The 13,874-nt window shown below is 40.2% G+C and overlaps 1 protein-coding gene across 2 annotated transcripts in view; it reads left to right on the top strand.

Moving 5' to 3' along the window:
- Positions 1-13,874, top strand: part of PCSK1 (proprotein convertase subtilisin/kexin type 1) — a 99,792-nt gene that overhangs the window by 69,261 nt on the left and 16,657 nt on the right. For both annotated transcript variants that reach the window (XM_040421560.1, XM_040421561.1), the window contains exons 7-9: positions 4,375-4,547; positions 11,595-11,807; positions 12,868-12,968. In XM_040421560.1, the coding sequence (XP_040277494.1) occupies positions 4,375-4,547; positions 11,595-11,807; positions 12,868-12,968 (487 nt within the window). The remainder of the gene's footprint in view (positions 1-4,374; positions 4,548-11,594; positions 11,808-12,867; positions 12,969-13,874) is intronic.

Here is a 13,874-nt window from a genome sequence, read left to right as displayed (position 1 = left end):
GTTTGTGGCACATTAGTATATGTGAGGGGGGAAACTTTTCAAGATGGGTGGTGACCATGGCGGACATTTTGAAGTCAGCCATTTTGAATCCAACTTTAGTTTTTTCAATAGGAAGAGGGTCATGTGACACATCAAACTTATTGGGAATTTCACAAGAAAAACAATGGTGTGCTTGGTTTTAACGTAACTTTATTCTTTCATGAGTTATTTACAAGTTTCTCTTTGTTTACAGCCATTAACATGTCGCCGAGGTTAACACGTGAGGAGCGGATAGAAATTGTGTTGATGTCTGGTGAACGCAGTAACCGGGTCATTGCAGCAGATTTCAATGCAAGACACCCTACGAAACCCTCTTCCAATTGAAAAAACATAAGTTAAATTCAAAATGGCTGACTTAAAAATGGCCGCCATGGTCACCACCCATCTTGAAAAGTTTCCCCCCTCACATATACTAATGTGCCACAAACAGGAAGCTAATATCACCAACCATTCCCATTTTATTAAGGTGTATCCATATAAATGGCCCACCCTGTACAACTCTTAAAAGTGAGTCCCTGAGCACTGCACTATGAGCGCCACAATACCGCACCTCATGGGCCACCACACCATGTGGTGCTGCGCCAGATTGGAGTAGGGACTAGGGATGTGTATGAATCGATTTGTTCATTTGAACAGACTATCCATCTGTGAAGGACTGTCCCTCTACAGATGACTCCCCCAACTGTGCTGGAAGATTAACATGGCCACACATCTTGCACGGACTTGGTAATCTCACGCATGCACCACAAGTGTGAGTATCGGTGCATGCGCAGATGATATACCTACAAAAACAAATCAGTGATTATGCATGCACCATTAAAATTCATTAGTGGCACATGCAAACTCGTTGATGTCGATTTGTAGGTGTGTCTTTCGCTCACAGTAATGCGGCATGTGCGAGATTATCAAGGCTGTGTGAATGTGCAGCCATGTTAATCTGCCAGTAGAGGGGGCTGCAGGGACACTCTCTCATAAGTGTAAATTTGTTCAGATAAATCAATTCTCTCATCCCTAGTAAGGACCCACTTCAAAGAGGTCACCATGAAATGGCCACTGGGCATATGCATTTTGATCAAAACAAACAAATTTCGTGTCACAGCACCCATTACGTGTGCTGCCATTGACAGCCAGTCATCGTGACCTTTGTTGGCAGTGGTGTCTTGAACGAGAAACCTGGACTGCTACAGACTGGATCCGTATTGTCCTTAGTGATCAATCCAAGCTCTTTTTGTGTTTCAACTGTCAAATTCAAGTAAGGAGGCCTCGTGGTGAGTGCCACAGTACCCAACTGTTGGTGTGAAGTTCTGGGGAGCCATTGCATACGACAGTCAGTCACTAGTGTTGATCGAGCACCAAAGTGCTTGTGTAGAACACTTTGCGATGCTCGGGTGTTCTACCGAGCACAATGGAAGTCAATGGGAGAACCCCAGGCACCCCCTGCTCTGAAGAGGGGAGGGTGTCGGGACTCTAGTTTGGCTTAGGAGTCCCTGCTCTGACTCCATATATAGCTATGCCCATATATGGAGTCAGTGCTTGGGGACAACCCAGTGTATTTAAATCTAATTTAGCCTGTATTTTAGAAAAGTTTCTGCAGGGATTCAAACTCACGACCTTTTGTATTAGATGCAAGGCACTTAATCACTCAACTATAATAGCTGCATAGCCAGTTAATTTTTTATTTTTATTTTTTAAAGTAGCAAGCTATGTAGCTATATAGTGTAGTGGTTAAAGTTCTAGGCTGTGATGCAGAAGCTGTGAGTTCAAATCCTGTCAAAACTTTTTCAGAAATATAGGCTAAACTTAATTTAAACATATATATATATATATATATATATATATATATATATTTCTATAAGTTTTTAGCCATAATATATTTACTCATATTATTAAATATTTAGAATATTATATATATTATAATGTATGTAAATATATTATGGCTAAAACATCAGTAGTAGTTTCCCCCATATTATGCATTCGTATATATCAGAAGAATGATTTTTTATATATATATATATATATATATAAAATTATTTATTTTCTAGTAATTACACATTTATTTTGTGCCATGCATTTTTTACAATTACTAGAAAAAATATAAAATATAAAAATCTAACTTTATTTATGAAAAAGTTTACGATGGGATTTGAACTCACAGCTTCTGCATCATAGCCCAGAACTTTAACCACTACACTATATATCTGCATAGCCAGACACAAAAAAAATAAAAAATAAAAAATAAAAAATATGAGACTTCTACTGTATAGGTCTCAGTAGAAGTACTGTACAGTAGAAGTCTCATATTTATTTATTTTTTATTTAAGTAACTGGCTTTTCAGATATAAAGTGGTTAAGTGCCTTGCCTCTAATGCAAAAGGTTGTGAGTTCGAATTCCGGCAGAAACTTTTCTGAAATACAGGCTAAATTAGATTTAAATACACTGGGGTGTCCCCAAGCACTGACTCAATATGAGGGATTCCCTCACTGTACAGCGATCTTCTGCATAGAATTAGAGGCCAAATTTAAATACACTGACTCGAGCACATGTGGTGTTCGGCCCAACTCCGTGAAGTGCCGAGCATAGCGATGCTCGAGCCGAACTGGTGTTCTGCCGAGCATGCTCGCTCAACATAATCAGTCACCCATGTGTTGCCTCCCATTGCAGAGCTTCCAGCTGGCATTTTTTTAGCAGGATAATGCTCACTCACACACAGTAAGGGTTTCACAGGAATGTCTCTACCAGATTACAACACTTCCTTGGTCTGTCCGGTCGCCCGATTCATTGCCAATAAAGCATTTATCTGTGGGACTAGCTGGGACACCAGGTTCTCCAACCTATGAGAGTGCAGGATCTGCAGGCCCAGCTGCAACATCTGTGGGAAAATGTGCTGCAGAAAACCATATAGAACCTGTATGCCTCCATATTAGCCATATGCCATCTTGTATCCAGCAAGATACTAGACCCACCTTTCATTTGTAGAGTTTTCCTCAATAAACTTCTCCTTTTGCTCTAATATTGTAATCAGGTGTGGATGTGTGATCCTTTTTTTTCACTACAGTTCTCAAACTGCTTATAGTGCCGCTTCATTTTTGTTTATGGTCCTAGCACTCGACTCATTTTGCACATATGTTTTTAGCATGAGATTGCATAATGAAACCTGCTCTCAGTCTTTTGTTTAAGACCATATGCTGCATTTTGACTGTTGTCTCTGTGGTGCTGTGTCTCTAAGGGTAACTCAGTACCAAGGTGGCTTGGCCTGGCAGCAGGGGTGCTGTGGGTACAGTGTTTTGGCAGTTGCCATGTAGTGCTGCATGTGTGGGACCCACCCGAGAGAGGTTGCCTCGACATGGTGAGGCGGATAATGCATTTTGGTCAAAACATATGCAAAGAACCTAATATCCATGTTTATACATTTTGCTTATCAGCATTAGATCCATTTTTTATTTTTTTACAGTTGTGCTGATTTATTGATAAATGAATACATGCTGAAAATAAAGAATATCTCAAAGATGCTAGATTATACCTTAGTTGACTATATAACCAATAACCAGTGTTAGTCAAGCTGGAACATGGCTCCAGGGGTGGATTGGCCATAGACCATACAGGGAAATTTCCCGGTGGGCCGATGCCCAGTTGGCCGCCTGTGGAAATTATTGGGGATAAATTTTGTGCTGCTGGCGGCAGTATTTTTTGATGGACTGTGGCATTTGACTCTGTTGGGGTGGTACTGTATAATGTGCCACAATATGGTATTGCTGGTCTCGCCTACTTGTGCTGGCCCTACCTTCCATCAATTTGGACCCAACTACACAACAGGGCCACTTTTAGTATTTTTTCCAGGACCACTTTAAGCTCCCAGTCCGCCCATGCATGGCTCTATGTATTCTAATTTTCAAATGTTTAAAACATAATTTGTTCTCCATAGCATTAGAATTAGACATTTTGCTGATTATGCTGATAAACTGGAGAAAAGGGATGAAGAATGTGTTGGCCAGGGCTCTATTACAGAAAAACGTTGTCCATGAACTAGATTGTCTTATGCAGATACATGACCCTTCATACCACAGTTCATTAATGATTAATTTTATTCAAGAGGAGCATTTCGTGCTCCATCTGCACATAGCACTAAAAAGTGGTAAATATTAATCAGAAGTCTGGAAGCATGTCTAAAGAACACTGAAAGTGACTTGAGCTTACCTTTTATAGATCATGGGTAATTGAAAGAAACATGGGGAATTATATTCTCCATGTTTGTTCCAATATACTTCATATATTAAATAAGGATTTTCTTCCTGTGTTTTCTGTATATAGTGTAAAAATGATTTTCTTAATTTCAGGGATTCGGATGTTAGATGGTGTTGTGACTGATGCCATTGAAGCAAGTTCTATTGGGTTTAATCCTCAGTATGTAGACATTTACAGTGCCAGCTGGGGGCCAAATGATGATGGGAAAACTGTTGAAGGCCCTGGGAGACTGGCACAAAAGGCCTTTGAATATGGCATCAAGCAGGTAAGATATTGCATAAATCATGTGTAATGACCCAGACTATAATTTTTTTTTATACTTGTTCATTTCTGTTTTAAGGTTTTGTTAAAGATATAATAAATATCTGAGCTCACTGAAGTGCTGTGATTTCTTCACTACAGTACCTGACACAGCTCTACTGGCTTCCATACATGTCTTGTACTATAGCTCAGCCCCATTCACACGTTGATAGCCTATTCTCAAGATGGCTATACACGTCAACCAATTTTGGTCAGACCGGCGTACCATCTATGTGTATTGTAATTGCATTTCAGTGGTTTCATTTTCTCTTCGTTCAGGACACGTGTTCATGTGTTTGCTGTGGTTGAGACAACAGCTCTGTAATGTTTATAGCCACTGTAAGCAGGGGCGTAGCTATAGGGGGTGCAGAGGTAGCAGTCGCCACCGGGCACAGGAGCCTGAGGGGGCCCGAAGACCCTTGTATACCAGATAGAAAGTGAATGGTAGTCAAGATACACCTCTGGCTGGACGGAAGGGGTTAGGTCAAGAATTTGGCATGGGAAGGGGGGGGGGGGGGTGCCTTTAAATTTTTTTGCCTCAGGCAGCAAAAAGGCAATGTGCTTCCCTGCCCCTGGCCACAAAGCACTGAGGGAAGAGGGGCCCAAGCTGAACTCTTGCACCAGGGCCCATGAGCCTTTAGCTACGCCCCTGAGTTCGTAACAATACCCTAAGGTTGTAGACAGGTAGGCTTGATGTAAGTTTACATTTGCTTTGTCCACATAGAAGAAATACTTATGTAGATGACCGCCCAAAATTGCAATCTTTCTTAAAGAGATCAGAAAATATACACAGAATAATGGAAAATTGGAAATCCGTCACAGAAAAATCTTGTCTAATTGGGGGTCTTCTCCAAGAAATGGTCTATTGGAGAGGTTTCAGTGTATACCACACCAGTGAATAAGAAGTCAGTAACTAAATTCCACTCACTATTTCAGCACTGAAAATTCAACTTTGATCTAAAATCTCTAGGTCTTGTATTGTACAGATGAGTGAAAACAAAAAAAGAAAAAAAAAGATCTTCTGGAGCACTAAACAATAAAACTGTAATTTTTTTTGCACATAAATCATTAAAAACAATAAAAACGGACAAGCAGAGGGTGAAGCGTTTCAGAGGCAATCCTCCTCTTCCCTCAGTGAATATTGACATCATTGCTAATTTATAACAATGCCCAGGAAGTAAAAAGTAAGTGCAAAGGTATGAACCGTATTTAGTGTTGAAAAAATAACAATAAAAAATATATGCATACTGGCAATAGCCACATTTAGTTTTCTTGAAATCACACTTATGACACATATTAGTACCTTGATAAAGACTGCATTGAGCGGTTGAAACGTTGCAGAGGGGTCAATAAAGGGTCCTCCGTTTTTCACTTAATCTATTGGAGTGCTGCCTCATCTTTTGGATATATATATATATATATTATTATTTTTATTTTTTTTTACTAAATATGGTTTCCACCATGACCTTTAAACCTACTTTTCATTTCTGGGGCATTGCCATAAATGGACAATGAAAATTATGTTGTTGGCCTGAGGAAGGAGGTCTACTGCCTCCGAAATGCATCACCCTCTGCTTGCCCGTTTTTATTACTTTAATTGTTTTTAATGATTTTTATGTGCAATAAATTACAGTTTTTAGTGTCCAGCTCCCCAGAAGACTATGTTTTCTTTTTTTTTGTTTTCACTCATCTATATCAGGTTCTAGCACAGATATCCCGCTTGGTTGGGAGCAGCGTTCACTCCATTTGGCTGTATGCACCTCTCTAAGTTGTGCCTGAAGTAGCACAACTAGTTCTGGTAAGAGCAATTACATTGCAGTGTTATTAACAGCACTTGATTAGGAAGCTTCCAGGCGTTCTGTTCGTTTTGTTGTTCAGAGGAGCAGTGTTCATTTGCAACAGCATTTTAGTCCCATTGAATACAATGAACTGCACACAACAGGCCCATAGAGTCCGCTGTATGGATATACACTCACCTAAAGAATTATTAAGAACACCATACTAATACGGTGTTGGACCCCCTTTTGCCTTCAGAACTGCCTTAATTCTACGTGGCATTGATTCAACAAGGTGCTGATAGCATTCTTTAGAAATGTTGGCCCATATTGATAGGATAGCATCTTGCAGTTGATGGAGATTTGAGGGATGCACATCCAGGGCACGAACCTCCCGTTCCACCACATCCCAAAGATGCTCTATTGGGTTGAGATCTGGTGACTGTGGGGGCCATTTTAGTACAGTGAACTCATTGTCATGTTCAAGAAACCAATTTGAAATGATTCGAGCTTTGTGACATGGTGCATTATCCTGCTGGAAGTAGCCATCAGAGGATGGATACATGTTCTCATTCTGTTTACGCCAAATTCGGACCATTTGAATGTCTCAACAGAAATCGAGACTCATCAGACCAGGCAACATTTTTCCAGTCTTCAACAGTCCAATTTTGGTGAGCTCGTGCAAATTGTAGCCTCTTTTTCCTATTTGTAGTTGAGATGAGTGGTACCCGGTGGGGTCTTCTGCTGTTGTAGCCCATCCGCCTCAAGGTTGTGCGTGTTGTGGCTTCACAAATGCTTTGCTGCATACCTCGGTTGTAACGAGTGGTTATTTCAGTCAACGTTGCTCTTTTATCAGCTTGAATCAGTCGGCCCATTCTCCTCTGACCTCTAGCATCCACAAGGCATTTTTGCCCACAGGACTGCCGCATACTGGATATTTTTCCCTTTTCACACCATTCTTTGTAAACCCTAGAAATGGTTGTGCGTGAAAATCCCAGTAACTGAGCAGATTGTGAAATACTCAGACCGGCCCGTCTGGCACCAACAACCATGCCACGCTCAAAATTGCTTAAATCACCTTTCTTTCCCATTCTGACATTCAGTTTGGAGTTCAGGAGATTGTCTTGACCAGGACCACACCCCTAAATGCATTGAAGCAACTGCCATGTGATTGGTTGACTAGATAATTGCATTAATGAGAAATAGAACAGGTGTTCCTAATAATTCTTTAGGTGAGTGTACATATACTATATATATATATATATATATATATATATATATATATATATATATACATACAGAGATCTCAGCTCAGGAGCTAAGTGTTCACCCCTTGTACATTTTACAGTGTCAGCACTTTCAGTCATGGGTAAAATACTCATTATGCTCCTATGTAAGTTGCATATTGCATTTGGTTGGAAAACAGGAAATAAGGAAAATTGGATATTTCAGTGGACTGTGTCTGGTAATTAGAGATGGCCTTGCGGTTCGCCCGGCAGTCGTTTCGCGGCGAACTTTGCCATATTTTTTTACATTGTGAAGAACTTTGACCCATGACACATCCATCAGGTGGTACAGGACAGCCAATTGAGACGTTTCAGCACATGGACATACCCCCTACCTTATAAATAAACCTGATCTGGGCGCCATTTTACATTCAGTCTTTTGCCAGTGTAGGGAGAGGTTGCTGTGTGGAGCAGGGACAGACTGTTAGGGACACAAATCGCTAGCTAATAGAGCCACAAAAGTCCTTTTAAGGACTTGTATAGGTGTGCTATCGATAGGTGTGACTTACTGAGGGGTGCGATATACTTATAATATACTTTCTAACATAGAAAGTATATTATAGTGCAATTGTATTGTGCAGCAGTAGTGTGCGGTTCTGATGCGATACTGCAGCCACACAGAGTGCCAAACGCTATTGCAACAAATAATTTCTACTGGTGTGATTTACCAGTTCCCCCCCAAAAAACTGATTGAGGCAGGGGTGTTATATACCAATAATATACTTTCTGTATAGTGCATTTGGGTAGTGCAGCATTTGTTTGCGGTTTTGCTGTGTTACCGCATCTACACAGAGTGAAAAACACTATTTGAAGAAATAATTTCTATTGGTGTGATTTACCAGTTGCCCCCCCCAAAAAAACTAATTGAAGCAGGGGTGTTATATACCAATAATATACTTTCTATATAGTGCATTTAGGTAGTGCAGCATTTGTTTGCGGTTTTGCTGCGTTACCGCATCTACACAGAGGGAAAAACACTATTGGAACCGATAATTTCTACTGGTGTGATATAGCAATTGCCCCCCAAAAAAACTGATTGAGGCAGGGGTGTGATATACCTTCTTCCACAAATACTGCTCTTCTATAGGGACTTTTGTCACAGGGTTATTTTAAAAAAGACAGGCAGAGAAAGAGGCAGTCCATTCCACAGGGGTGGTAGAGGTTGGTCAGGTGCACCAGGCCGCAGCCTAAGTGGGAAGTTGCAGAAGGTGCGTACGATTACATCAAAGGATGCACCAGACTTGTTTAAGTGGCTCACTCAGCCTTCCGCTTCTGCACCCTCCTCATCCTCTCTATCTGCACTCTCTTCACTCTCTGCTGTGTGCACGCCCACCACCACCACCACCACCATATCCCCTCCGTTCGAGTCAGAGGAATTATTTTCCCATCCATTACAAGACCTTACAGATGCGCAGCCATTCTTGGCATTGGATCAGGAAGAGGAGGTATCAACGGTCGCCACCCAGCAGTCTCACGACAGTACCCAGATCAGCCCAAGGAGGGTGGTCTCCGCTGTTGCTGCCTACTCCGAGATCTCTAATGTCAGTGGTGGTGAAGGTGACGAATCCAAAGTTCTTTGCTGTTAGGTGAATGCCTATTGCCTAATTTTTGTACTGGCCTACAGTTACATATTTATCCTAAGTAAAATAAAAATAAATATTCCAGTCACGATAGCTTTTTCTAAAAGTGAACTTGCGCTGCAGGTCCCTGAAGTGAAGTGGGTATGTTCACACAGAGTTCCAATGCATTAGTTTGGGACTGCGCTGCTTCAGTTGGTGCAAATAGCACTATCCTCCAAATGCAGTAAACCCAGTATTCCGACACAAGATACTGATACTCCCAACTTAGATCTCCATCCAGCGTCTGCAGAGCATCAAAATCACACAATAGTGAAGTACCTTCAGTGCAATTGAATAAATAAGGGTTTTATTATACTCACAAACACGATAAAATTGATAGCATATCTTAAAACACAATATTTAAAAAATATTGTGTTTTAAGATATGCTATCAATATATAACATAAAAATATATGGCGCTCAGAAAGAAAATGATGACATAGAGAAGTGAAGAGGATGAGGACAGGATGCTACAAAGACCTTCTACTAAACCAGTTAGAAGAAAATAGTGGAGAGCAGAATAAGCACTCGGGCAGCTGGGTCGTGCTGTTTAATGTACTTCAGTCAGTAACAGCTGGGATTACAAGGTCAGAGCAAGGTTTGCAGTTACCCATTGCAAGCTTTATGTACAAGTTTATTTGGATTCTAGATCACAGATTGAGGAATATTTAAAGGGGGCGTCCCACAAAACAAATTCTACATTTTTAAAGCAGCACCTGACTGTATACTTTTGTAATTGCATGTAATTTAAAATTTAGCTTAGCCACTTAGTTATTCAATAAAATCTATCTGTACAGAGACACCTGCTGTCTGTTCTTTTACTTATTTATCTGTCCACCTCTCTGAAGTGGACGCACATGCTCAATTCCGTTCTTCAACTGACCCCAGTTGTGACAGTTACGGGGAGAGAGCTTCAGTAGAAAGGACATGTCCGTTGGGCTGCAAGCTTGAAATAAATGTAGAAGCAATGAATGGGGAGATCTCTGGATCTGTCACGTACGGGAGGAGTGTGTGCCGCCCTGAGCTCCACCCTCACCTCTGTTCCTGCCTACTTGCACGGTCCGCCATAGGCGATGGTGTACAACTTGACGGCGGTCCCTAATCTGAGTACGTGCAGGGTCTTAAAGGTAAGAATACAATAAAGGAGAAAACAACAAACAAAGTGACAGGCAGGCACTGAAGGGTTAATCAAATATCAAAGTAAATACGAGCCGAGGTCAGGAGCCAGGAGGAACAACAATTAAAAAAGGAAGAGCGTACAAATTTTTTCTTCCACTGTGGATTTTTCCACTGCAAATGATGTCCAATGTGGACCGACTCTAAAACTAAACCAGACAGTAGAAGATATGCCCATATTTATCACAGTGCCTCATGCTCTCTCCTGTTGATCAGGTTTAACCTTTTTTCTCTTATGTCCCCTCTTGGTTAGATTGATTTAGACCAATATGCTGTGTCTAAATTGTGCCAAAGTTTAATGCATTATAAAAGGATTGTGTCACTTCCGGAAATAGCATTTATTTATGTAGAGGAAGTTAGTACAGGGGACTTCCTAATGTATTGTGATTGTCCATATTGCTTCCTTTGCTGGCTTGATTCATTTTTCCATCACATTATACACCTTGTTTCCATGGTTACGACCACCCTGCAATCCAGCAGTGGCGGCCATGCTTGAACACTATAGAAAAAAGCACCGGCCTATGTGGATTCTCACAGTCTCAGCCACCAGATAGGCCGGCACTTTTTTCTATAGAGACAAGCATGGCCACCGCTGCTGGATTGCAGGGTGGTCATAACCATGGAAACGAGCAGTGTATAATGTGATGGAAAAATTATTCCAGCCAGCAAAGAAGGCAATATGGACAATCACAATACATTAGTAAGTGCCTTGTATTAACTTTCTCTACACGATAAGTGCTATTTGCTGAAGTGACACAACACGTTTAAGACTCCTCTAAGCCACCCTCCTTTTTCTATACAGTTTTCAAAGCTGTCTATTTAAGCACAAAAAGTCTTTTGGCAAAAACGGAGACAGCACTCTGGCACATTTAGCTTGGTATGTCTCCCCAGTATTATTATTGTACATTGTATCCAGTGATGGGTTCATTACCACATGATTATGGAAGATCCTGACTGCATGACCTAAAGCCTCATGAGAATATATGTTTATTTTGGAATTCGAAAATGTAACAAACTGCAAGAAAATAACTTCACAAGTACAAAAGTGCATTAGTGCGCAATGTATTATGCATGAGACCGTGTTATTCAGATGTAGGACACGATACATAATTTACAAAAATCAGTGTATAATGACATTGTACTGTTTGTGTTGAAAGGGCCGAAATGGAAAAGGTTCCATCTATGTCTGGGCTTCTGGTAATGGTGGTCGTCTAGGGGATAACTGTGACTGTGACGGATACACAGACAGCATCTACACCATCTCTATCAGCAGCGCCTCCCAACAAGGGCGGTCACCCTGGTATGCAGAGAAATGCTCCTCGACCATAGCTACTGCGTACAGCAGTGGAGACTACAAAGATCAGAGAATTGTAAGTAAAGAAAAATTATAAGTAAACATATCAAATAAATAGAAACAAATATTTGCTTCTCTTTGTCAATAATTAATTGTTTATTTGCTAATTAGAGATATAAGTTATTAAAGATTAATTTTAAAAAAGGACTGGTTTTCCGTTCTTGTTCATGTTCTATATCTGGTATTGTACTTGGAGTGAATAGGGTTGAGGCACAATACCAGACATAGCAGATGGACAAGAATAGGAAAAAACAGATCCTATTTTTCTAATCAAACATAAACCATTTAGTCTCTAATTTATTCAGGGTGGTTCCGTGTAAAGTCAGTTAATTTGGATTTATATAGAACAGTTTTTGCTCAGAAATGACTGACAATATTGGTTCATAAAGATATTTCATATGGTTAAAATACTTCTCTATTGCATCCAATAATTTAGCTTAAATTATTCCTAATCCAATATTTATTTCACTGTATGAGAGCATTTAGGGGGTCATTTACTATCAGATATATGCCATTTGTTTTCTGATGTATATCTGTCGCAGGATGCGGCACAAAGGTTATTTGCGCCGCAATCTGTGAATTTTCCCCACTCACGCCAGGTCTAAAAAAGGGGGCATGGCGTGGTGAGGAAGGGGATGGGCTAGCAGGCTTGTTTCATTTATAATTTTCTATGCCTGTTTTAGGCCGGCGCCTCTACATAACTTCGGCAGATCCACCGCCAGCGCAAGGGGTTATTAAGACCAGCGTTTAAAACGCCGGTCTTAATAAATGACCCCTTTAGCCTTGTTCCCAACTGGAGATGAGAAAATCACTCATAAACTAATAACGTCTTTCTCAAATTTCCCAAAAATTCAGATTCCAGCCAAATCCAAATCTTTTGTGATTTGCAATTTGATTTTGTGATTGGGCTAATCATTCAAAATGGCAGCCACCAATTTACAGGTCAGAAGACAGAGAAGAAGGCATCTGCCACCATTTGTGGACCATGTTTTAATTTAAAATAAATATGACATCAGATGAGATCTCACCCATAAATACTTCTGTTACTATATTGCCTTTTTTTTTTGTTAAACTAGATAAGTGCAGATCTACATAATGATTGCACTGAAACACACACTGGGACCTCAGCATCTGCTCCATTGGCTGCTGGAATCTTTGCTTTGGCCTTGGAACAAAAGTAAGAACTAAAAATATCATATTGCCTGTTATGACAAAAACCATAGGGGGAATTTATCAAGCCCTGCACTCCACAATTCTAGCATAAAAAGTCACAAAATAAGGCTTTGTAAATTCTTGGCTTTGTTTGCGGTAAAATTGCAAAAAAACTTGAGCAGCATTGCGAAACAAAAGTGGGTTTAATGATGCATCAAATTTAACAAATAATGTGCACGGTTTGATAAGTTTGGCAGAAAGTACATAAGCGCATGTTACTCTCCCCCATAGAGTCTAGAATAGAAAATGACATAATCATGGGATAAATTAGAATGTCATTGAAAAGTTCATTTATTTCAGTAATTCAATTTAAAAAAAGTGAAACTCATACTGTATATTCGATAAATTCATTACACACAGAGTGATTTCAAACATTACATTTCTTTTAATATTGATGATTAAGGCTTACAGCTAATGAAAACCCAATAGTCAGTATCTCAGAAAATTTGACCAAAAAAGACCAATTAAAAAATATATATTTTTAATTCAGAAATGTTGGGCTACTGAAAAGTATGTACAGTATATGCACTCAATACTTGGTCAGGCTCCTTTTGCATGAATTACTGCATCAATGCCGTGTGGCATGGAGGCGATCAGCCTGTGGCACTGCTGAGGTGTTATGGAAGCCCAGGTTGCTTTGATAGCTGCCTACAGCTTGTCTGCATTGTTGGGTCTGGGGTCTCTCATTTTCCTCTTGAAAATATCCTATAGATTCTTTATAGGGTTTAGGTTAGGCCAGTTTGCTGGCCAATCAGCTACAGTGATACTGTAGTTATTAAACCAGGTATTGGTACTTTTGTCAGTGTGGGCAGGTGCCAAGTCCTACTGGAAAATTAAATCTGCATCTCCATAAATCTTGTCAGCAGAGGGA

The sequence above is a fragment of the Bufo bufo genome, chromosome 2 (genome assembly GCF_905171765.1).
Source record: "Bufo bufo chromosome 2, aBufBuf1.1, whole genome shotgun sequence".
In the NCBI taxonomy this organism is placed as follows: Eukaryota; Metazoa; Chordata; class Amphibia; order Anura; family Bufonidae; genus Bufo; species Bufo bufo.
Note: the sequence above shows the minus strand (reverse complement) of the source record. Positions and strands in the feature narration are given on the sequence as shown.